Source organism: Lissotriton helveticus, chromosome 5_1 (genome assembly GCF_964261635.1).
Source record: "Lissotriton helveticus chromosome 5_1, aLisHel1.1, whole genome shotgun sequence".
NCBI lineage: Eukaryota > Metazoa > Chordata > Amphibia > Caudata > Salamandridae > Lissotriton > Lissotriton helveticus.
In genome coordinates this window covers 711449545-711476130 of record NC_136065.1, presented here as the reverse complement: position 1 = coordinate 711476130, position 26586 = coordinate 711449545, and the positions used below count along the sequence as shown (strand labels likewise).

General features: G+C 43.4%; 1 protein-coding gene across 2 annotated transcripts in view; it reads right to left on the bottom strand.

The window, feature by feature from the left end:
* LOC144754857 (uncharacterized) overlaps window positions 1–26586 on the bottom strand; it is a 1464081-nt gene that overhangs the window by 57363 nt on the left and 1380132 nt on the right. For both annotated transcript variants that reach the window (XM_078643119.1, XM_078643120.1), the window contains exon 21: window positions 1705–1803. In XM_078643119.1, coding sequence (XP_078499245.1) covers window positions 1705–1803 — 99 coding nt within the window. The remainder of the gene's footprint in view (window positions 1–1704; window positions 1804–26586) is intronic.

The window sequence follows — 26586 nt, the reverse complement described above, 5'->3', positions numbered from 1 at the left end:
TTAGTTATTCATTATCACGTAACGGCTATGAGCCTGATCTATGATACAAGGTAGCATAATAACATGGTTCAACATGTTTTTTCTTAAAAGTATATGCTGGAGAGTGGTCCAATGCACATTATTTTAGAGGAGAGCACATCACAGCAAATCAGACATACCAGAAGTTTCTTTGGTGGTTGATTCTGTTTCCAGAATTTCAAGTAAAAGTCCAGGTTCTGCACTGAATACTCCTTAACAAGCTGAATAAGCCTACTTATATATATATATGCATGCATCTGTATAATGTAAGCTTAAACTCTTGATGACGTCCAAAAGGGATACTTTATGGTAGCAAGTTCATGGCTCCTGATAATTGATACTTCCTTGGACCTTGCATTTATTTGGAATGGCATCAAGAGATCTTATGACATGTTTGTTTATACCTGCTGGTGCATGCTTCTATCTGAATTTCCTAGTATTTAATTTCCATTCCAGGTGGTATTCGAGGGCTCAGAATGTATAGAGGCTCTACACATCCCAGTAACATCACGGTATATTCAGTTGGCAATTGTCTCAAAAAGGTTTCCTTGTTTATCTCACCTGCCTTTCAGGTCCTCATAAACCACAATTGCAAGTACTCTTGCTCATACAGAGCACTGACTTCTAACTTGGTGCAGGGAAACTGACCGTAGAAGTCAGTGCTTTGGACTCTCATATTCTTTTTTTTAGAGAACTTGATGAATTTGGTTCTGATCAGTACAAGACAGTGTGGAGATCTGAACATCTAGCACTAGATGGAGGAGTTCTAATGGGTCACTTGTAGGGGAATGAGAATACTATCCTACTCATCTCTACAGCTCTTAAGCATCTGGACATATGTCTTCCTGCTTTTCAAATGGCCCAAAAAATGTTTCTATATTTGCTTCTAAAACAAATGATTTTCCCCAAAATTATTTTGTGGTATTGCATTGCTGCTTTCAGAATTCTGAAGCACCTCCTTTAAGTTTAGTTGAGGTGCCTGAAGCAAAGTAATGGGGAATGGTAGGCTACCCATTAATTCACTTTTCGCATGCAGCATGATTTACTCTGGTGGGCTTGGTGATTGACTGAATGGTCCCTGCTGCTCTGATATTCTTCATAAGCAAGGACTTGAACGTGAATCAGAGCTGTAGTAGTAAACCTCATATTATTTATCAATATTCTTAATTTCTGTTAGTCACAGTCTTCGTCCTCATAGTCCATACACCCTACTTTCCCTCTTAGACATGATTGTGTTGGCAGTCTTCAAACTTCCAAAAAAATGCCAAAGCAAGATAGGATGCATAGGCTTATACATTTGTGAACCAGGTGGGTAGATCTAAAGTGTAACATTTCCTAATGTGGGTGTAAATGTCAAGAACATAGGCGCTAAAATAACTTTTTCACATGTTTGAAACTAAGCTACACTGAAGAAACGAAATGTGTGAAGATTTTATAAACTTTGTGTTGTGGGAATTTATCTCGAGATGTTATTTAGAAACATATTTTGTATTGTGCCTGTGTGATTCGCTTCATATCTTTTTGCAGTAGGTGACCCGTTTTACAAAAGCAAAAATTAACGATCCTATCTTTTTTAACCAATGCAAAACATATCAAATGCTTTTGCTACTACAAACAGCACTGCCCACTACTAAACTATATCATAAGGATAGGAGTATATAGCTGTTATAAGGCGGAATAGCATACCGAGTTTTAGACTTCATGAGTTCGTCGAACACCTTTGTATTTAGGTCTCTCTCTGGCAACAGGGCACCACGCAAGTTTTTATAACTGTTATCTTGACATCTTGAAAGAAAAAACAAATGATTAGCCAATAATGACCCTTGAACTCTTGTACACAATGTGTGAAACATTGAGGAATTTTCTGTAGGGGTATGCAGAATAGTACTACTTCTCTTTCAAACTACTTGAAATATGTTTAGAACATTGCAAACTTTGCGTAGTAAAAAAGTACAACCAAAACATGGTTGAAAACTCAAAGTAAAAAGTAGATTTTCAGGCAGATAAAAATATGAATATAATAACTTTAGTGAGAGAAATGTAATTTCTACAATAATTTTCTGCTGCAATAAAATGTTTTTGCTGGAAACTCCTAAACTTCAAACATTGCAAAGGTTGTGAAGGTCAGACAACTGAGCCAGTAAACCTTTAATTCCAGACAATCCTTAATTGTTAGATAGCAATTACTTTAGAAACTTTTGACCAACATTAGTTACTGCTGCCTCACCCATATATATATAATTTCAGAAATGTATTGGGTTATTTACAGCCTGATTCATCAAGCTAAATTGCACTTGCAAAGGGCAAGATTCTCAGAATCTTGCCTTTTGCGAGTGCAATTTTTGCATTTGGGATTCATCATCCCAAATGCAAAATTCGCTATTAAAGAATTCGCACATTTGCGAAGAATTGCATTTAAGGAATCTCTATTTGAGATTCCTTAAATGCAATTCATGAATCATTTTAAAATTGCGAAATTGCAATTTTGGGCCGCTATTTACCGAGAGGTCAGACCTCGTGGTAAATAGCAAAAACTTAGAAAAATGCATTTAAATGCATTTTTCTAAGTTGCATGTTACACACACACATGTCCTTTGGACATATGTGTGCGCAACACCAATGTAGATTACATTTCTGGGGTGCTACAGGGTGTCCTATGGACACCCCTGCACCCTTGAAATCGCATCCTTATTTGCGATTAGCTAATTGCTAATCGCAAATAAGGAATAACTCCCCATGCATTCCTATGGGCCTGTAGGCCCATAGGAATGCATGGGGAGTTATTCCTTATTAGCGATTAGCAATTTGCTAATCGCAAATAAGGAACGAGTAGGAATCGCAATATTTTTTGCAATTCCTACATGAATCCCGTTTTGCAAGTCCTTTATAGCGATTCCTTATGAATCGCTATTAGGGGCTCGTAAAACAGGAGAATGATGAATCAGGCTGTTAGTCCCCATTGCTGCAGGATTGCTCCGTTTGAGAAACAGAAAATATATATATTGTCAGAAGTGGATTACATTTTTGACTAACATATAGTGTACATAAACGCAGTTCTGGTCTTTAATTATTCCTCACCCATGTGAAGCTACAAATCTAAGCTGCCATTTTAACTCAGTTGACTTTGAGAATTTAGGGCTTTCCACATTTATGGTCAACATATTCGAGTTGTTTTTCTACTGATTTCTGACATGAATGAATTAAAACCGTGTTTACACGCACGACACTGTGTCTAGTAATGCATAACCTACTAGTAAATAGCTTGCTGATTCCCACAGAGCGGAAGCAGATCCAGTATTCATGAGTGAACTTAATTCGAGATATGACGAAATTAAACAACATGCATCTGACATTTGATTTGGGAGCCATCCATGCAGGGGAGTTTTAAGTGAAATGAGCACATCCAGTCATAATTTTCGGACTCCATTGAAATCCAGTACCTGATACTTAAGAGGGATACACTGAGGTTTCTGAAGGTCTAACAAGTATTTTTTGGCGACTCCAGGTTGTACCATACCAAGTCCTGATGAAGACCCAAGTAGATATAATGAAAGTACACGCCTTTTAAGAGGGTCGAAACGTCAATGATCTTTTTATGTTGTCTGCATTGCAATTTCTACTTGTCGGGCATTTACGGACATAGGACTATCAGCCCACTGAGGAGAGAATACAAATTGTGATATAACAGGTAGGCTTACTAAGAGAATTGCAATCATCTGACTTTGTGTACAAATATAGTCACTTTTTGATGCACTGCACAAGCACACTTAGCACTTATGGAGCACCATATGTTTATACTGAATAGTTAATTGTCAATCTATTAGTACAAATATATTGCATTGATTTAATAATTGTTTGTCCAGTTCTACATGTTTTCGGATTCGTTTCCATGTTTATGTTTATTTTTGTGAGCATTTGTGCAATTACAAGAATATTGTTCTCTGTACATAACTTATTAATAGAACATCAATATGGGTCTGGTACCACACAAGGCTGCGTTATTTGAGCACCCCTACACAGCTTAAAATCTTAGTGCATCACAATGACGTTGCCAGTAAATATCCTGGGAAATTATTGTGTATTAATACCCAGAACGGGGTAATGAACGTAGTTTGGTATAAAATAGTCCTCAACAGGCATGTATTGGTTGCTAATCACCCCATGAGGGCAAATGAATAGGCTAAAGTGGAGGATTTCTGAGAGGAGGATCAGGGAGGTAGGTAGTACACCAAAGTGATCAGCCCAGGGCACTCCTTGAATCGTCTTTGGTACTTGTGCTTTTCAGCTTTTTTATAGATCAAATTGGGAGTTGAATCTGAGATCTTGCAAATCAGCTGAGCTGAAAGAGGCTTGCAGGGTAGTGGTTAATTTAAGGTAACATCCACTGCTACGGGATTAACCCTTTGCTTTCCACCTTAATATAAAGGTAATCCTTAAAAGCTAATGGAATTCAGATCCCAGGACAGAGTGACAGAGTTAAGCCCACGATCATTCTCTGCTGGAAGGCTCAATACGGGTTGGGTCGCTGAGTCGTGAGTCAGGACTGACACCATTGGCATGCTTCCACTAGTTTTTACTTTTATATGCCTAAAAATTATTCCTATGTGCCTGTAGGGTCCAAATCCATTGATGGGAATGTTTTATAGCTTGACCCATCTTTCATAATACTGCCAGTCCAGGAGAAGACAAATTGGATCTAAGTAGTGAGTTCTCAGTAGTTCAATATCATTAGTGAAGTAGGCTGAGCTATGTTGAATGCCCCTTGCATGTTCCCATTTCTTTCATTAAAAAAACTCGAGTGTTAATACCCCTTCTTCATCAGACGTTTCAGTAAAGCACATTCAATGCAGTCAGAATAAATAGTCCTTGTTGATGGGACCTGGTTTTGTCTCTAAAACTAGATAGTGATTAGATTAGTGCTACTAATGTCGACCACTGCACATCAGTAAAGCAAAACAGGTTTGTAAAAAATATACTCCCCAAAAATGTACTACTACAGTTTGTGGTCATTCCTAATATATAAGATAGAACACTAAGCACTAGCATATTGTCATACTGCCTTTTACACTGAGGGCAGTGGGGGCTTCGAGAAATGGAGGTACACTTTCCTCCTTTAAAATAATATGTAGTAAGTGCTAATCTATTATACACCACCCCCTGAGCACACAAATATCAATGTTCTAATTCTTTACTCAAACAAGTCTCTGGCAAGCGTCTCTGTATATCTATCAGAGCAAGCAAAGTCCACTCCTTCTTTGGTTATGGTTTTCACAAATCTTGAATATTTATTCCAATCCTGGTTTTTCTGTAAAGATGGTACATCAGCCAACACGTGTTTCGTCGTGCATTAATACATCACATTGACTTCATCAAAGCTCTAAATTCCTAGATTTGTCCAAGACAATGGCCTCCACGTATTCCTACCAGTACTTCAATCTCTAATATCCTCTGTAAAATGTATTCACTCTATATCTCTATTCTTTTCATATCACCAACACTTTATCTAACAGTAACTTTTCAACCTTCAATTCTGTGATCAAGATATTCCTATCTTCATTAGTACCCTTGTTATCACCAAACCTCTATATCTGGTTCGATAAACTTAAGGATACTCTGCGCATTCCTTGTTCCTAATTGTGGTGTCAACTTTGATTTAAGTTTCAAACCACTGCTTTCACTCAGGTACCTGTTAATCTCTAAATCATCTAACAGTTTCGCAACTGTAATTGGGTCCTCTTCATTCTCCACCAATGATAGTAATAATCTTGTAGCGTTGGCCCGTGGAAGGACTAACAAGAAGTGAAGTTAGTCTGGATTGTGAACTTGAAATTATCAACTTGTCAAGTGTAGATATAACTGTAGATATGATCAACTTGTTGAAGAAAGGTCTGGGATTTTGTCCTAATGCAGTACCAGATAGGTACATGACGAAAATTGATATATATATAAATTTGTTAGGTTTCTGAAGATGAAGAAGTATTTTGTGCATGCACCTATTAAAGATAAAGGTTCTGATCAATTAAAGATTTTGAGTGATTTGAGCATTGAGGGGGCCAACGCTACAAGATTATTACTATCATTGACGGAGAATGAAGAGGACCCAATTACAGTTGCGAAACTGTTAGATGATTTGCAGCCTTATTCATCAACGGGCCGTTTTGCGGGCCCCTAATAGCGATTCATAGCGAATCGCTATTAAGGACTCGCAAAACGGTATTCATGTAGGAATTGCTAAATAAATAGCGATTCCTACACATTCCTTATTTGCGAGTAGCAAATTGCTAATCGCAAATAAGGAATAACTCCCATTCATTCCTATGGGCCAAAAGGCCCATAGGAATGAATGGGGAGTATTCCTTATTTGCGATTAGCAATTAGCTAATCGCAAATAAGATAGCGATTGAAAGGGTGCCAGGGGTGTCCAAAGGACACCCTGTAGCACCCCTTAAATGCAAATTGAAACAGGTGTTGCGCACACACATGTCCAAAGGACAGTGTGTGTGCAACATGCAACTTAGAAAAATGCTTTTAAAAGCATTTTTCTAAGTTTTTGCTATTTACCGAGAGGTCTGACCTCTCGGTAAATAGCGGCCCAAAATTGCATTTTCGCAATTTTAAAATGCTTCATGAATTGCATTTAATGAATCTCAAATAGAGATTCCTTAAATTCAATTCTTCGCAAATGTGCGAATTCTTAATTAGCGAATTTTGCATTTGGGATGATGAATCCCAAATGCAAAAATTGCACTCGCATAAGGCAAGATTCTGAGAATCTGGCCCTTTGCGAGTGCAATTTAGCTTGATGAATCAGGCAGATGGAGATTAACAGGTACCTGAGTGAAAGCAGTGGTTTGAAACTTAAATCAAAGTGGACACCACAATTAGGAACAGGGAATACGCAGAGTACCCTTAAGTTTATCGAACCAGATATAGAGGTTTGGTGATAACAAGGGTACTAATGAAGATAGGAATATCTTGATCACAGAATTGAAGGTTGAGAAGTTATGTTGGATAAAGTGTTGGTGATATGAAAAGAATAGAGATATAGAGTGAATAAATTCTAGAGAGGATATTAGAGATTGAAGTACTGGTAGGAATACGTGGAGGCCATTGTCTTGGACAAATCTAGGAATTTAGAGCTCTGTTGAAGTCAATGTGATGTATTAATGCACGACGAAACACGTGTTGGCTGATGTACTATCTTTACAGAAAAAACAGGATTGGAATAAATATTCAAGATTTGTGAAAACCATAACCAAAGAAGGAGTGGACTTTGCTTGCTCTGATAGATATACAGAGACGCTTGCCAGAGACTTGTTTGAGTAAAGAATTAGAACATTAATATTTGTGTGCTAGGGGGTGGTGTACAATTTTTTGTTTCTGTAGCAGCAGGAGCTGTGGGTGTTGGATACACACCCTCCCTCTAGAGGCACCACTTTTTGATATAGCTTTGCAAATATACCCAGATAACTATTGTGGAGCGCTCTATAGTCTGTTAGTATCCAACTTGTTACTGTTAAGTGCTAATCTAGACTGACCTCCAGTGCTTGGTAAACTGGTTCCAAGATGGAGTGCTGACTGTAAGAAAATGGGTTATTTGTGGAGCGGGGTAGAAACCCCACTTAGGCAACAACCACAGTCCTTGTCAAGATGAACCACAAAAGTCATTAAATTAACCTTGTAGTGTGACACAAAAGCAGTCAGGCTTAACTTAAAGGCAAAATGTAAAGTATTTGTGCAGCACAAAAACAGTATTACAGTGAAAATACAACGCAAGAAAATCCCAAATTAATTTAGACAAATAGAGTAAACTTTTAATGAATAAAATAATACCAGAGCGACCATAACCCAATCAGATATTACATTTTAAAATTGCTATTAATAATAGCACTTAAAAGCACAAAGCGCCACTGGCGGTCATCTGGCCGAGCTAACTTGGGAGAAAGTCACAAGTTCAGGACGACTGCAAGGGAGTGCAAGCCAATTACAGGGACCAGGTTTGTCCCACTGTAAAAGTTACCTTTTCAAAGTCCTGCACGGAGAGTTCTGTTCACGGTGGAGGTGGCCGCGAGGAGCAGGGAAAGTGTTCTGGATCGACGTTGCTTTGGCACAAGAGCAAGCAGGGTGGTGCAGGCTGCTGTCACCGTACAGTAAAGAGACTTTCAGGCATTGTGGACAACAGTATTTGCTGGAGCTTCGTGCTGGTGGTGACAACCAGCTATCGTTGCTGTAGTGTAAAATGCAGATCTTTTGTTGCCAGGTGTCACTAGTGGTCACTGTAGTGTGGAGAGTCGGGTTTATCGCAGCTTCGCCTTGGCAGCCTTTGCGGGCAACAGAGTCTCGGCATGAGGGGGTCCATTCGCAGAGTGTAGAAGAGTGCACTCTGATACCGGCCCAGGGTCTAAGTCCTGGTGAAGTACCTATGAAGTACCTTTTAGGGACAAGGGACTCACACTAGCAGAGGCCAGCAGGGCAAAGGCAAATCCAGTGCAGGTCAAGTTAAATCCAGGTGAAGCAGGTCAGCTGGGCATTTGCAGGGAGGCCTCTGAAGCTTCTGTGTCCCTGTAGCTGACAGGAAGTCAGCCAACTGACCCTTGGAGTCACTCAGGTTTGCCTGGGGTGACGGGAGCAGGTCTATTCTACCTTCTCAGAGAGCAGGGCAGCCCTCAAGGAGCAGGCAGAGCAGTAGGGCAGTCCTGTGGTAGCAGCAGGGCAGGCATCTAGGGGGCAAGTCATGCCTCAAGCAGCAGGGTGGTCCTCTGGGGGTCAAGGCAGCCCTTCTTCTGTAATGTCCACAGATCCAGGAGTATTCTGAAGAGGTGTTATGGGGGTCCAATATTTGTACCTTGTGCCAGACTTAGACGCAGGAGTATTCCCTATACTACCCCCAAACCTGGTTTTGGAAGAAAATATTTTATTTGTGTCAAGCTCTTGGAAGTCTGGGTGGACAAAAAGGCTAGTGACAGGGTGCTGGATGCAAGGCCTGTGAAGTGTAAGTGGGACAGGGAACAGTTCTTCCACCTGTCAACATCTAGTGCCCTTTGGTCTAATTGCCTGGGAGGAATACACAAAACCCAACAGCAGAGCCATTCACAGTCATGTGATCCAGGAGACTAGCCAAAGGCACAAATGGTTAATACAAAAAAATACCAACTTTCTAAAAGTCGAATTTTCAGAATTGTGACTCAAAATCTGACGTTACCATTTAAAAGGATTTTAAACAATTTATTTGAGTCTAAACATGACATCTCTACCTGCTCCCAATTATGGGGTCTATTAGGATGGCAGCGGACTCCAGTCAGCCCGCCACCCTAGCGGTGCTGGGACCGGCTGGTAGTGGTGCGGCGGTCTCGCACCGCCAATTAGGATGCCACTGCCACGGTGGTGGTGGCGGCATCCCATATATATTACATTGTGGCGGACGGTGCTGTAAGCAGCACCTGCCACAATGCAATATATACATGTTGTGCATTGGCATGCACAACATGACAGGCACTGCACGGTGCCTGCCACCTTGTGCATGCCAATCTTGGGGGGTACCATGGGTACCCCCCCAAGTGCTGCCCCCCACCCCCCACCACCCTGGGGGCCCGCAAAGAAAACTCTGCATGCCTTTCCATGGCAGAGTCTCCGCCATGGAAAGGCATTGAAAATGCCACATCATAATATGGATGGCGGTGCCTGCAAGGCACCACCACCATGTTATGGACCTTTTCTGCCCGGTAGGCAATCTAGACGATGCGGTACCCCCGCCATGCTAATGTGGCAGGGGTAAAAGGCCGTCCGGCAGGGTGATTTGGTGGGCGGATCGCCACCGCCGATAGGGCAGTGGTTATCCGCCCGCCATCCTAATAGACCCCTAAATGTTAGCTCTAACTAAATGTAATAAGGCAACCCAGTAAGTGTTTACAAGAGAGGTAGGCCTTACAGTAGTAGAAAAATAATTTTAGGTATTTTTCTCTACTAGGACATGTAAAACTTAATAACACGTCATACTCATGGATCACAAGGTGAGAAGAGGACATTATTGGGTGATTTAGGGAAAGCAAACTGTTATGCCAAAAGATGAAAAATTATGAGGCATGGCAGAAGTGGTGTTCTACAAAACAGAACTTGACATATGTTACATTTTAGTGACAATCTAGTTAATTCCAAAACCATGCTGCAAAGGATATGAGAACAAAACACTTGATTAGACGGTTTCTCATCTGAACTCCTAGGGAAAAGCCAGCACTAGATTTAGTTCAGCCCATTAGTGTCACCTTATTGGACTGGCAACAAGTGGCACTTTCAACAGTGCAAAGTCATTTTCCATCATTATTAAATCCATATATTAAACCTCTGTAACCAAACTTGTAAATACTATAAAATAGTTCATTAAAAGCATAGAGATTCTGAAAATGAATGAATCAGAGTGTGTAATCTAGCTAGTCCATTTACAACAGCAATATTTAATTCAGGTTTTTAAGGGCTGTCCACTAATATCATACTCCTTGATGCAAAAAAGGCATGCCAAATGTTGAGCTGGGTTTTTGTTTTGTATTATTAAATCAAATAAGCGTTCCTTCCTGGCTACTAATGGTGACCACCTTACTTTACAGGGAACCTTTAAGAAGGGGTATTATCAATTCAGGGCGCCAGACAACATCGCCCAATGTCCTCAATTTGGTTTGAACATTTTAGAATGCCCCCACTTCACCATGTCTTTACATTAAATTACATGTGCATGAGATAGTAGTATTTCTGTAGGTACAAAGAGTGAATATTGAGACCACCTTAGATTGAATGTTTCATGGTAGTTTCGAATTATTCAATTAGCTCACTAAAAATAACATTGAGTTGGGGCGTGGCCGAGCCGAGCTGCAAGATGGCCACTCGATGCGCTGCAACTGAAGCGAAATGCACTGCTGTGTTCTGCACTGTGGTGGACAGAAATTACGAGAGAAAACCGCTGTAGCTTCGGCAGACAAGGCCTGGCTGGGGACTGAACTGAGGTATTGCACTGGTGTAAAGGGGTGAAGGATGGGACTCACAGGGTGTATAGCGGCTGGGCTCCAGTGTCCATTGAGGCGATAGCGCATTTGTGGAAAAGCAGCATGTGCTCGCTGGCACCCGCGAAGTGGATTGGCTCTGCTGCAAGGATAGCCCGGTGACCGAGACCGCTTACGAGGCCCGTTGCCGATGGTCGGGTGAGTGCCCGTCTGTGGCCGCTCCCGCACGTGCTCCCTTGAGGTTTCGGGAGCAGCTGCGACAGCTTGCGGCGGAACAGGACCCAGCGCGACTGATAGAGTGCCGGGGAGGGCCCCCCGCATAAACAGTGTGTGAGAGACCAACAGCGTATTTCCGTCCCGAGTGGAGCCGCTCTGAGTCAGAGTTCGGCCCACTAACACTCCGAGCCTGCAGAGAGGAGCACATAGCTACAGCCCCTTGAGGAGGCATCCCCATAGTGGCGGTCGGGCCTCTGGAACACTCAAATTTCCATGACATTGGAGGGACCGAAAGGGATCAGGGTTGTACAGCACAATTAAACCAGCAGATGCAGTGGGAGTGCCCTGTCTAGAAACGCAGTAGACATTGGAGACAGTCGCTTAGGTCCACAGGCCCAAGGAGGAAAGCGCGCACTGCGCGGAACTCGCAGATCCTCCCAAGAAGATCTTACAATAACAACGCAAAACTAACGTGGAAAAAACTGAGCTGGGTATGGCAGAGACCCTGACGAGGGCAAAGCGTGGGGCTTAAGTAGTGACTGGGAGCAGGCCGCAGCTGGAGACCGAACCAGGAGCCAGATCAGGTCCTGACAGCGAGGTACAGTGATCACTATCTGTACCCCCTTCATGACCCAGGACCCTTTGAAGGTACAGCACTGGGGAGGGGAGGATTCCTGTCTTAATAGCTAAATTACTGACTCTTAGGAACAGTGGGTCTCGTGACGCATCCGCTATTTTGCATACAAATCACGCATCCCCCTCCTTTGAGAAATAGTGTCTAAATTCAAGTATTCATTGACATTATTACTAACTGTGCATCCAGCGGGAGGGCTTGGTGCCACACACAACCTGTGGAGCCCCGAGGAAGTAGGAACACAGATTGGCAGATAAACTCGGAGGCCCGGCGCGCTTTTGCAACTGTAATATCCACAACTGGCTCCTCCACCAACAGAGCTGCCCTCTGGTGCCTGGCTGGGTCGATTTCAGATAGAGACACTGCGTCGCCTAGATCAACATCATTTGCTTGGAACTCTGGTCGACATTCTAATCAGATCTCGTGGCTGGGCGACCTGGCGGAGCTTGGATTAGCGCCCTTAAACACTGTGGACAGGCGCTACAGGAGAAGAGCAGCCATGGGGAAAACGGACAACAGGCAGGCCAAAATCACCTTTGAGAAACCTCCTCTAGACTGCAGGACAACGACTCAACGGCGTAAACTGTGGTGCCTGAAACGCACCTGGTACCCGAGCAGGAGGATGATGTCAAAACCATGCTGCATGAGGTAAAGGTCAGCTTAAGGGCGATAGACTCTAAACTGGACTCCCTAGAGTTGAGGATGTCCCATGTTTCACAAAGAGTAGACAAGCACGAAACCAGGATTGATGCCTTGGAGACCAGGGTCTCGGATTCAGATGATTGCCAAGTGGAGATGCAGTAAAGCTTACTTCGAATGGACAAAGTGCTGGAAGTCATTAAGGCACACAACGAAGACCTCGATGCGAGGTTGTGAAGAAATAATGTCCGTATAACAGGAATTTCAGAGTCCACGAACATAACGAATATGGAAAAATATGTGGAGGGACTCCTGAGAGATCTGTTTGACCCAGATCTGTCGGCGATGTTTTTGGTGGAGCATGCAGACCAAACCCTGGGGCCTAGACCCCCCTGGCGCTCAACCGTGAACAATTCTGGCTCATCTACTAAATTACAGATTCAGAAACACTATTTTAAGGATGGCCATAGAGAAAGGGGACATACATCATCAGGGCAACAGCATTGCATTTTATCCGGACTTCACCCAAGCTGTACAAGCTGCACGATGTGAATTTATACCAGCCAAAAAACTATTTAAAAAAACTGGTACGAAATACGCAATCTTGTACCCCGCGAAGCTAAGAGTGCAGACTGAGGGCAAGCCTATGATCTTCACTGAAGCCACTGTTGCGTTGAAATTTGCCAAACAGACTGCAAGAAAGCAACACAGCAAAGATGCAGCGGCTGCAGCGTCTCCGAGTAGTGAGCTAAGTGATAATGACTAATGTTTGGTATATGTCTGGCTGGTCCCTCGATGTGCGATAAACAGCCCGCAGCTGTATGGCCAGTAGTGCCTCACTCTCATTACTTGTTCATTGGGGTTTTTGATTTGCTAAGAAATGCAATTTAAGTAGTCAAATGCTTGGCCACCCTGTTGCCACGGCGACGGGACAGTACACTGGCAAATTCATGCCCCTCCAGGATGATTTGCTTCAGCCCTGAGTTCCTAGGGACTATGTTTGAAGTGGGTTGTTTATTCTAGGATGCACAACCTGACTGGGGGGTTGGTGTGGGTGGGGGGTGGAAAGAGGTTGTTCTTGTTTTTGGTAGTCTAACTCAGTATGTATCAGACCTGTTGTGGTGGATTTCTTTGCAGAGTAGCATGGCGCACCTTCAAGGCACAATCATAACATATTATATTAGCTTCACTAGTGACACGCGGAGAATAGGATTAAATGCAGGGAGGCTTTGGAATTGGGAACCCCCTCTGTCCATAGTACTGAGGCGCCAAACGTATAAATGTCAAAGTCAACCTGTATAACCTGGAACGTCTGTGGTCTTAATGACCATCGGAAAGCGCATTTGGTACAATCATATCTGATTCGACAGGCTGCAGACATCTGTCTCCTACAGGAGACCCATTGAAAAGAAGCTGCTAGTCCACGACTAACCAACAATAGATGGGGAGAAGTGCACTTGTCCGGCTACTCCAACTACTCGCCGGGATGGCTACGCTGACCAGGAAAGGAGTACCCTGGCAGACACAGAAAGTACTGAGTGACCCAAAAGTCTGGTACATAATATTATAGGGGTTATTGTTCAATCAACCAGTCATAATTGCTAATACCTATGGGCCTAACATCGAAGAGCCCACTTTCTTCCAACAAGTCTGGCATTAGATACAGTCATTGGGAGACGCTGCACTAATTTGGGGGGTGATTTTAACATTGTCAAAACTGTCTTGTCGCACTTAACAGATAGAGCTGGCACATCACGTATGCATCACCTGCAGGCTGCAACGGTCTTGCATAGTCTAATGCAGGACCACCACCTGATCGACACATGGCGCATGCTTCACCTTACCACTTGTGAAGGCACTTACATTACACAGCACCATTATGCGTGGTCCAGACTTGACTAAGGACTTATATGGATGAGATACACACCACGCCCGCACACTTTCAGACCATGCTCCAGTGGCTCTGGTTCTCTTGGTTCCGCAACCCTACATACAGACTGTTAGACCTGGCATCATTGGCGTGAGTCTCCCTTCCATTTTGACGGATTGCCTCCTCTGTTTTGATATGTTTTTGCTGGATTTATGCTTTGGGCACTGTGCCACTGCTAATCAGTGCCACAGTGCAAGTGTTCCCTATGTTAAATTAATGTACTTATTGGTTATTCAATGATTAGGTTATTTGATTTACCTGTCAGCCCCTAGTACAGTGCACCATGTGTGCCCAGTGCTTGTAAATCAAATGCTGCTAGTGGGCTTGCAGCACTGGTTGTGCCACCCCCAGAAGCAGCTTATAAAGTGTGTCTCAGGCCTGCCACTGCAAGGCCTGTGTCCAGTTTAGCACTGGCATGTCGACTTGGCCAAGTGCAACCACTTGCCAGTCCCTAAACCTTCCCTTTGCTTCATATTTGACACCACTATGGTAGGCCCAAGGGCAGGGTGCATTGTAAGTACAAGGTAGGACATGCTCTGATGTGTGTAGCTTGTTTTAATAGTAAATTACAGCCATTTGCGTTTTTCACTATTGAAGGCTATCCGTTCTCATAGGCCAGAATGAGCAGCTAGATTATTACATGCTTATAATCCTAACTGACTCAAGGAATACGGTAGAAATTCGAATTTAGTATGCCTGAACTCAGAATAATAAAATACATCTTTTAGTAAAGTTTATTTTAGTATTCTGTGTTTGCAAATACCACTTTTAGAAAGTAGGTTTTTGCTTGCCTTACCATTTGAGCCTGCCTCTGCTGAGTTGTGTATTCCTTGTCTGGGTTTGTGAGTGACAGAGCTGGGGAATTCCAGGAGACAGGCTGGGACAGCCCAGTGGTGAATAGAGAGATTTACATCCAGATGGGAGGGAGGAGTGCACCTGGGACCTGAATAGGGCTGGGCCTTCCCTCTACAATGCTGGCTCCACCCCCTGTGGCTTGTCTGATGGCTCTGCCCTGCACTGTGAAAGGAGAGGAGGAATCATGTCAACAGAGTGCTCCAGAGCTGTATCTTCCCTCCCCTGTGCTGGCTCCACCTCCTGTGGGGCATCTGATGTCTCTGCCCTTCACAGTGAAAGGAAGAAGAGAGTCATGTCAACAAAGTGCTCAGGAACTGGTTTGAACTAGGCAGGGGCCTCTCTGCCTTCAGAGAACAAAGGATTTTGGGGTATAAGTATTGGGACCCTGATCCCAAGAAATTAAATCACTTCTGGAACAAGAAACCTTTCTGCCAAGGAGAAGAACCAAGGAAGCTGCAGGTGTTGGCCTGCCCCTCTGCCAGTGTGTTGTTTGCTGGGTTGGTCTGCAGTGGTTGCTTCATTGCCAAGGGAAAGGAGAAGGAACTTTGTAAAGGACTTTCATCTACAGAATATCCTCCAAGGTCTTGAACTGTGCTTGCCTCCTGCTGAAGTCTCAGGGCCAAAAGACTTCACCTCCAGCTCCCTCCTGAATTTCCTTGCTGGGAATTCTTACTCCAGTCACTTGCGTGCCGCTGGGAGCTGGAAGCACGACGCATCGAGAAGAAGCATGTCGCCGCCGCAGCTGAAATCATCGCAAAGCCGGAGAAGCGAGCCATCGCCGCATCTCCCTGGAAGCATGTGTTCATTGAAGCTGCCTGCTGTTGCATCACCGGAAAAGCGTGACAACATCGAGAGATTAAACCCAGATCAGTTGACTGGGGGTGAGTGTTTGTATTGTCAACGCTCCGTCCATCATCAAGTCTGAACTGGGGTGGCGGAGTGAGCTAAAGAACGGTGATGGATTAAACCCAGATCAGTTGACTGGGGGTGAGTGTTTGTATTGTCAACGCTCCGTCCATCATCACCTTTGGTTTTTCAACATCGAGAGAGTCGCCATCGCATCACCGGAGAAGCGTGTCGCAGGGCCTGTCGCGGCTCCAAAGTACAGAGTCGTCGCAAGGCTGCCAGGACGTCATCGCATCGCCGCATCAAGGGCGCCATCTTCTCGCATTGCAACTGGATCATCGTATCGCATCAAGGCGCCATCTTGCGCACCGCAACGGGCCCGCAAGCCGAGAATCTACGCATCACCTTCGCTCCGGTAAGGCTCACGACGAGTCCCCTACTCTGCGCAAGCATTGAGGAAGGACGCAACCGTTCGCCCGGATCACGGAACTGATGCATCTCTCCTTTTGCGAGCCTTTTGTTTACTTTGAGTTACGCATCCAGATACTTTGTTGAGAACTTTGTCGCATTTACCAACAACTTGAATTAAGAGACTTTAATCATCTTTTAAGTAATCTTAAGTGTAGTATTGTGGACTTTTGTCGTTTGTGGTCTTGTGTTTAAGTCTACATAAAGAATACTTTTTTTTATAAAACCTGTGTTGTGTCCATCTGTAGTGTTATCACTGTATTACTGTGTATATTCACAAATGCTTAACACACTGCCTCTGAGATTAGCCTGTCTGCTCGTGCCAAGTAAGCATTGGCGTAAAATCTGTTCCGCTCGCGGATTTTGTGGATTTTCGGTAAATTCGCAATCCGCGAACTCTCGCGAACTTACCGAAAATTCGTAAATCCGTGCGAAGCGGATTTTCTTGCTTGGTCGCACTTGCCAACTAGAATACTATACAATTTCGCGGGAGTAAACACTTGCGAAAACGTAGATGCGGTGGGCAGCGACTATCTCGCAATTGCGAGATTGCAAAATTTGCAATTTCGCACAAGAAATCCACCAGCAGGCAGCATAAACCTTGAAAATTATGATTTTTATCAGAATAACTCCTAAGGTTGACATTTGCCTGCACTTTTTTTTTGCAAGGAGTCCTTTTTGGGGGGGGTGGGAGGAAGGAAGTGCCCCACAGTCTCCAACTTCCTGTTCCTGTCCAGCAGGCTCCTCTCAGTGCTTTCTTCATGTGCTGGTCACTTTGATTTGGATCTTGACCTGGAAGCACTCAGCAGGTGCAAAAGTTCAATCTTATCATTAGTAACCATTCCCTGTAGTGCCTGGAAGGATTACTTTTTGTGGATGCTGCTGGATATTTGGATTTTTGCAAAACTGAAAGCACTCAGCAGGTGCAAAAGTTCAATCTTATCATTAGTAACCATTCCCTGTAGTGCTTCCTGAGGGGCCCCTTCAGAGTTCCGTTGCCTACTTGCAACTATTCTATGACCCTGCTCTGACCCTCACAGCAGGCTCAGAAAAAGCAATTACAGATAAGGAAGCAGGTTCCAGCCAGGAAGTTCAAATTCAGAAACACATTAATCAGCCCCTAATTCATTTATGTCAGTTGAGGCAGGGCAGGTGTGCTTTTCCACGCATAATCTATAGTGATGAACTAGAGGGTCGCATGGGTGAGCCAGAGGGTGGCATGGGTGAGCCAGAGGGTGGCAATGGTGAAACAGAGGGTGGCAGTGGTGAAACAGAGGGTGCTGTGATGAACCAGATGTAGAAACAACATGTTCACGACCGTTGCTACCCGAAAAGTAAGTTCGCGTTTGCGAACTGGTACAAAATCCTCGCGAACTGGCAGAAATCCTTGCGAACACAAAAACAAAAAAAACATTCGCGAGAGTTCGCGGATTTTGCGGATTGCGAATCCGTAAATACGCAATTTCGCGGATTGCCAATTCGCAAAATCCGCCCATGCTTAGTGCCAAGCTACCAAGGGGGTGAGCAGGGGTTATTGAGAAGTGTAATCCCCTTATCCTGACTTAAAAGTAAGGATCCCTATTTGGAAAAAGGTGATAACCATTGCCAACTAGAGACCCCCAGATCTAACACAGCTATTCACGTGGCATCTACCTCCCAACTCACTCCTAGACGCAGCTTTTAGAGAAAGTCTCAGGGTGCAAATCACAGAATACTTCGAACACACCACGGGGACTGTGGACACAGTGGAAACATTGTGGGAGGCGTTCAAAGTGGGATTACAGGGGTTCTTTATGGCTGGACAATCTGCAGTGCTCCACGATATTCAGGGACATCTAGGCAGATTGGAAAAATAAATACAAGTATTAGAGGCACAGTATTTTTATTCGCCCGCTCCCACAACCCTTGCTGACATTCGCACGAAATTGACCAAATTTCAGTAGGAAGCGGTCCGTGAGACAACATGTTTATATAAATATACAAGTGTGCACTGTTACGGGGAGGGAGACAGACCGGTTAAAATGCTTGCAAACCGCCTTTAATATTATTATTATTATTATTCATTGCATTTCTAGAGCACAACAGCTACCCACAAAGGGTTTCCCGGCGCATTACTGAGATGATACTGTGATGCTGCAGTCAGAGAACAACTTAGATGTTAAAGAGCCAGGTCTTTAAGGCTTTCCGAAATCTCATATAGTTGGTTTTGTTTCGTGCTGTGATTGGCATAGAGTTCCACATCGTGGGTCCCAAAAAGGAGAAGGATTTTCCGCCTATGCGTGACAACTTGATTTTGGGGATCACAAAATTCTTCGCAGTGGTCGACCGAAGAGCACGAAAAGGGCAGTAAGGATGAACCAAAGTTTGAAGATATTTTGGGGCTTTTTTGTAGAAATTCTATGCATAAAGCAAAGGCATTTAAATTTAATTCGATTTTCGATTTTTAACCAGTGGAGATCCTGAATGTATTTAGAAGTTGGGGTAGTGCTGGGGATTTTACATAACAATCTGGCTGCAGCATTTTGAACTGTCTGCAGCCTGCGAATCGTAGCTTTCTTCGCCCCTAGATACAATACATTGCCATAATCGAGCCTCGAAGTGATCACTGCATTGATTACGGTTTTCTTGGTCAATTCTGGCAGCATCCAGCAGATCTTCTTTAGCCATTTTAAAATGGCAAAGCATGTAGCTGACGTTTTTACTGCTTGCTGATGCATATTAAGAGGCTCGTCAATAATGACGCCCAGATTGCGTGCTTGCATCACTGGGACCGGGAGCAGTCCCATTTCCTGCGGCCAATGTTGGGGGCCCCATAACGCCTTGTTTTTTCCCAGAACCATCACTTCCGTTTTCTCACCATTTAATTTGAGAAAATGTTCTTGCATCCATCCTGCAATTTTCACGAGTCCACATTTAAGTATAGAGGGGCAGTCATTATTTTCTGAAGAAAGTGAAAAAAACTGCTGAGAATCATCAGCATAAATATACATTTGTAAACCGGTTTCTTCCACCACCTTAGCCAATGGGCTCATGTACAGATTAAATAATAGTGGACTTAATATGGAGCCCTGTGGCACTCCATGTTCAAAAACCTGAGTATCTGAACAAGCTGAACGAGAGAAAACTTGAAAAGTTCGTTCTTCTAACAAAGATTTGAGCCAATTTAATGCAGGGCCTCTTATTCCTAATGAATATAGTGTCCGCATTAATACAGTGTGTGATACCGTATCAAATGCGGCACTTAAGTCTAGAAGTACTAGTGCAACTGTTTCGCCTTTGTCCAACATACGACGGATGTTTTCAGTAACTCCCAGTAGGGTCATCTCTGTCGAGAAACCCGACCTGAAACCCAATTGACAGGGAGGTAGAAAATCTTGGGCAGTGACGAATTCAGTTAAAGAACGATGCACGTGTTTTTCTAAAATCTTTGAGAATATCGGTAGCAAGGAAATGGGTCTGAAATTTGAAGGTAGATTAGGATCGGGCACCTTGTGGGTCCACATATGTCACCGAGCTTATCGCCCCTGATAACACCATAGTGCGTTCCCCACTCACTGTTCTCGCCACCATGAAAGAGTTCTACCCACAGCTGTACCCCTCCCGGTCCAACCTGCCTACCATTTTCCTGCAGGACTATTTTGACTCTGTGAAGCTACTCTAGCTGAGTAGGGCCCATCGGGACTACTTGGATGTTCCATTCACTGTGGAGGACGTGCGTCGTGTTATAGGCAGCCTACCTGCAGAAAAAGCACCCGGGCGGACGGCCTAACCGCAAAATTCTACAAAGAAGTCTCCGAGATCTTGGCGCCACAGCTCCTGGCTGTCTATCAAGAGGTCACACAATCGGGCATCCTGCCCAAATCTGTGCACAAGTCCATTATAATTACCATATTAAAACCTGATAAACCCTCCTCGCAGTGTGACTCGTATCGTTCACTCTCATTGATCAAGCTGGATGCAAATATTTTTGCTAAACTCCTGGCTACCCACCTCCAACCACTACTTCCGCTGATAGTCAGGCCGGATCAATCTGCTTTAATACCGGGGAGATCCACTTCCCATAACCTCAGAACACTGTTTGCACTACTGCACTAACTCGCCCCCCCATGTCCCTGCGATCGTGGCGCTCTTGGACGCCACCAAGGCATTTGATTCCCTGGAATGGGGGTTCCTGTTTCTGCTTTTATGCAGGCTGGGACAGAGCCCGCTCATTATCCAACAAATCCAGCTGCTCTATACCTTGCCCACAGCGCGCCTACGGGTCAATGGCTTGATCTCTGACCCGATCTCTATCCCAAGGGGCACCAGACAGGGCTACCCCTTGTCACCATTATTATTTGCAAAAACAACCGAGCCATTGTCAGCCAGAAATAGGCAGCACCACACACATCGAGGAATCAGGTTCATCACAAGGGGGCTTACTGTGTTAATGTACGCAGACGATATCACTTTATACATGGTAAACCCTAAAGACAACTTTGCGCCCATGACCCGCAAAGTTGTACGCTATGGAGGGCTATCTGGAGTGGTGGTCTATTGGGGCAAATCTGTCATTATTCCCCTGACATCTGAAACGCAATCCTTTGACATTAATTACCCTATAATCTGGGCAACTGGGCCGGCACGGTATCTGGGCGTCTGTATAAGCAATGACCTACTGGAGATATTGATGTCTAATAATGGCCAAGTGGTGGACTGGATTGACGACAGAGTGCGGAGATGGAAAACGATTGCCCTCTTCCTGATTGGCTGTATAGCGGTGGCCAAAATGGTAATCCTGCCTAAACTGCGCTATCTATTCGTGAATGTCCCGTTCCCTCTCACGCTGCAGTTTTTTAAACGACTTTGCTCCCTAATGATTGAATTGGTGTGGGCGGGGTGAAAGCCTGTCCCATTCCCTCCCACGCTGCAGTTTTTTAAATGACTTTGCTCCCTAATGATTGAATTGGTGTGGGCGGGCTGACAGCCTAGGATCTCCTGGGACGTGCTCACGTTACCACAGGCACAAGGCAGGCTAGCGGCTCCGGATTTTGCCCTTTACGCGTACAGTGCCCAGGCTCAATTCTTACATTATTGGGTGCACCCTACCCCCTTTTAGCCTCACGTCACCATTGAACTGTACAGAGTCGAACCTCTTCCCCTAAACACCACCATTTATCAAACATTTAAACGCCCATGCAGTGAGGTGGACACTATTGAAGTGCTGCGATGGGCATGGGGGGTCACTGCAAGCGCGCAAACACTGACCGGCTCTATGCTCCTTCCATGCAATTGGCAAATAACCCATTGATTCCACCACTCATGGACAGTAAGGTGCAGGAGCAAGCACGTTTGCACAATATGCAGGTGGGTCAGGATTTATACCCGGGGACAATTTTCTAACACTACAACAGATGTGTGGTACTACGCCTCCATCAGCGTTAGATACGCTGCTATATTATCAGCTGGGGGCAGCTTCTAGAAGCAAATTTAGAACATTTCCTAGACAATCCCTGCAGTTGCCCACACTTGAGAATGTGCTCGCTGTGAAATCTGGTCATAAGTTGATCACACTAATTTATAAAATCACACAGAGGGATCACCCAATTACTGTGCCAACATCCTGCACTGCGTGGGAAAGGGATCTGGTGGAAAGTATTACAGATGAGCAGTGGGATTTTAGTTGTAGAGAGCTAGAGCAGTTGTCTCCAAACTATTGTTTCCGACTCATCCACTTTAAGTACATTCACCGACTCTATCGTACTCCGATGCAGCTCCATCGGATGGGGGTGCGATCCGATGATAATTGCTGGAGGTGCAGGGCTCCCCAAGCATCATTCATACACTTGGCATGGCAGTGCAGACCTATTGCCAATTTTTGGTTAAAAATATTGCACCACATTAATGACATAACAGGACGTACCTTGCCCTGCATGCCACTGGTGGCACTGCTGGGAGTTATCTCTGACATACCACCAAAGCTTAGGAAATTACCAGCCATGCTCCTACTGATGGCTAAGTGACAGCCAGGTGGCCCTCCACTGGGGCGCTGTTCCCCAGTCAACGAAGGAGTGGGTCCGGGATGTTGCCTATTGTAGGGCCCAGTTGGCAGAGTACTGGGGGCTAATGCCGGCGAGATATCGCCCCTGAGACGTGTGGGGCCTGTTTGTGAGCTGGCTGAGTTGTGCGGACGCAGATGATCCTTAATAAGGATATCACAGTGGTGAATGGCCCAAATAGTGCTGGGACACCGGGTGAGGGTACCTGTCATAGTAATTACGAGGTATCTGTTTCCTTATCATTTTTTGTGTATGTCTGGACATATAAGTATGTAGTTAATAGAGTACACTATTGGACTGTATCACATTCAAAGTGCTGTGGAGGTGGAATGATTCTATGCTATATATGCCGTCATTTCTTATAGCTAACTGATGGGTCAATCAGCAATGTACTACTGTTTATGTTGGGTTATTGTTTGAAATTTTACACAAAATGTCAATAAAAATAATTTAAAAATATATATAACATTGAGTTGGACATATTGCCAGAATCACTAAAACTCGGGTGTCATCACGGACCAAACAATATCTAGGAATATGGGTAACAGAAGATCTTGAGGACATTGCAGGTGCTTAATCATATCCTTCTACTGAATAAATTAAAATAGGTGTTTTTATGGTGGCTCCTGTTACCGCTTACTATTGGGGAAAAGTAGCTTGGATCCAAATGGGATTACTTCTATTTTATTTTTGTTTATAAATATTACTGGTTGCATTCTGTTTACTGTTTGCATTATGTTTCCTGTTTGTATTCTGTTTGCAGCTTAAGTACTTTTCAACAAGTATACACTATGCTTTTGAGCTCCATTTAAACCTGGTGTAACCCTTGCAGGAGTATGCGAAAAATATCCGTTTAGAAAAACAATGTTGGTCTTGCACAGACAAATCTGCCCTTTGTTTAGCATCACTAAAGATGCAGTTGATTTACTACTCTGGATTGTCACATCTTTTAATGACACTTAAAAAAAACTATGACTCAATTTGATAAGATCTGCATCTACTGAGCCTTTTGCAAATACCCCATACCCAAAATAGAGTGTGCTTTAAGATCTTAAACGTACTACTGAAAAGTCAGAAAGCTCACTTTTTGTTTAGTAAGGCTTATTATTCATTCTGAATCTACTTTGAATGATTACAATGCCAGACTTACTTTTCTGGGTAAACAGTCCAATCAGACCTTTAAAGACCTTGCAGTTAAAGTTAGAGGCGACAGTTCCATAAAGAGTGTCAGATATGTAGTTATTAATTTGTGTGGGAGGTACCCCTACCAACTCAATACAATCACTCTGGTTTAGTCAAAACACAGGTCTGAGAGAATCTCTGCTCAACCGTTAGCACCAAGGTCACAAACAGCAGCCAATCCCCAGAAAAATGCATGCTAAGCTTAAGCAGCATCAACTATTTCGAAGTAAAAAACACACTACAATTACAATTCTAAAATCAATTTGTTAAAAAATTGAATATTTCACCAAGCAAAAAGACGCCAATATCAACAAAATAAGTTAATGGGAACTGGCAAATGAATGTTTAAAGTGTATGGTAAAAGGCACCCCCAAAAATCAAGCACTATGGAATACAATCATTTGCAGTATACTTGGATCCAGAGGCAATTTCAGGCCACCCGCGATGGAGCGGATTGTCCTGATTGAAGGTTTTATCTTCAAACTTAGGGCTTGACTTAAAGTTTGGCAGTCGGGTTACTACATCACAAAAGTAACAGATATTCTCTGCGCCTTATTAAAACTGCAAAAGAATATAATGCTATTTTAGTAAGGTAGATGGGATATCCACCATATCGTGATGGAGTAGTACCCTGTCTGGCAAACTCTAAATCAGGCTCTTGGTTTCCAACTGCTAGAGCGGCTTCATCTGGTCAGTCCTACAGTCAATAACTTCCCGGAGCTGGGTTCTAGGCACCAGGCCCGTCTTCCATCAGCTCTTCTGCAGGGTTTAGAGGGGAACACAAGCATTTTACTACTGTTGAGCAGTGGTAAAGTGCATAAGGTCCTAAAGCCAAAGTAATTAAGGTCCAGAAAATGCAAAAAACCTGAGTTCACCATGGAGAATATGCGAATTTGCTACACAGAGCAATGCCAACTATCTCAAAATTAAATGCACAGGTCATATTTTCACAATTAATAAACTCAGTTTAGATATTTACAAATGCTAAGTGCGTTCTGTACATTATTAGCAGACGGTTCCTAACCTATGGTCCGTCAACCCCTGAGAGGAAGTCGGGGGTCCTTAAATATGTATAAAATCAAAAAATATCAGCTGATTATTCAAATATATATACAAAAAAAGCAAAATTCAAAGTTTTAAAACTCTGTAAATGTGAAGAAATTCAAAACTGGAATCAAAAAATGAGGTTAGTATCATTTTTGCAATTCATGGGGGCAGTGCACTTACAGCGAACATAATTTAGCAATTGGAGGCCTCAATTGAAACAACAGTGGTATGCGCCGACAAATAAAAGCATGCATATGGAGCAAATGAAAGAGGATTGTTCTAGAGTTTTGTGTAATATTTTGATCTTTACTTGGGGTTCAAATCAAACATATTACGTAGGCAGGGGTTCCCAGCTTTCAATAGTGATTCACTGGGGATCCACAGAAGCCAGAAGGTTAAGAACTGCTGGTCTACCAAAAAACTGAATGAATTGCTGAATATCTGTTTTTATCACAGAAGCATCATTTAGGACAACGATATAACTATATATGCAAAAATGAACCAGAAACGACATCTCCAATTTTATCTAAATGGAAAGGAGGAAGATCCTTTGAGGTCAGACAACATTTTTGCGTTTTGAGACAAGAAATTGTTACTTACAAGGTAAATTGCTGACAAGGGGATCATTTATGAAGTTATATAAGAATCAATTCAAGAAGTTGGTGTCCAAAAGAGTTAATCTAAAGACAACCCAAATCGATTGTATGACTTAATTATGCAGAAAGTTCAAATAGGTGCACACACATTAGATATTCAAAAGAAAAAACGTGTATTGTCTTAAATTAAATCAAAGTAGCAGTTGTAGCATGGGTACTCTCAAACATTTGCCCAGGGGCCATAAAGTACGGTCTGTGGTGTGACCGAGGGACGATCCGATGCCAGCAGGGTGGCAGTAGTGTGTCTGGGTGGGTTTCTTTCTGAATATTAGTGCTAAGCACCTAGACAGCAGCTTGTGTTGCTGTTCACCAGGGGGGCTGCACGTAAATGTCAAGAGGGCTGCAAGCGGCCCCCGGGCCATACTTTAAGTATCACTGCGTTGTAGGGTTCTTAAAATATACATAACCCAACATTCATTAATTATGTACAATGAAATGAAAATCCTTCTTATAACATCACAGATTAATGTATGTAAAGTCCAGTCTCAATGGAATCAGTCCTTTGCACATATCACTTTATCCAAAGATCCATCAATTACTGTGTGAGAAGTGGAACAGAGGTTGATGTTTCGGTATCTTGCGTCACATGTACATGAGACCATAATCAGGACCATAAATAATACAGGAGTTCAATGACGACCCACAACAATAAAATACAAATATAGAAATCAGAATACAAAAAAAAAAATACTAATGAGAGTACGCCTGTAGAGAAGTATACATTACCACACGATAAATGTTAGTAAAGTCCACCCATGTTACGCTGCAAGCAAAGGGTGAAGTGGAAACAACATGCTAAAAAAGTGATAGTTCAGATTAAGAAGTCGGACTAGATAACTTAACACTATATTCATTAACATGGGAAAGAAAATATATAAATATATACCCCAGCTTATTTATACTCACAACGTAGCTGGTGCTGGTAGACTTAATCTCCTAGGGCCTCATTTATGAGGCCTTGCGTGAGTTTTGCGCTTCCGATGCGTCACTTTTTGTGACGCATCGGCGGCGTAAAACATGCGTCCTGTTGCGCACTATTTACAAAGTGACGCATCTAAGCACATGC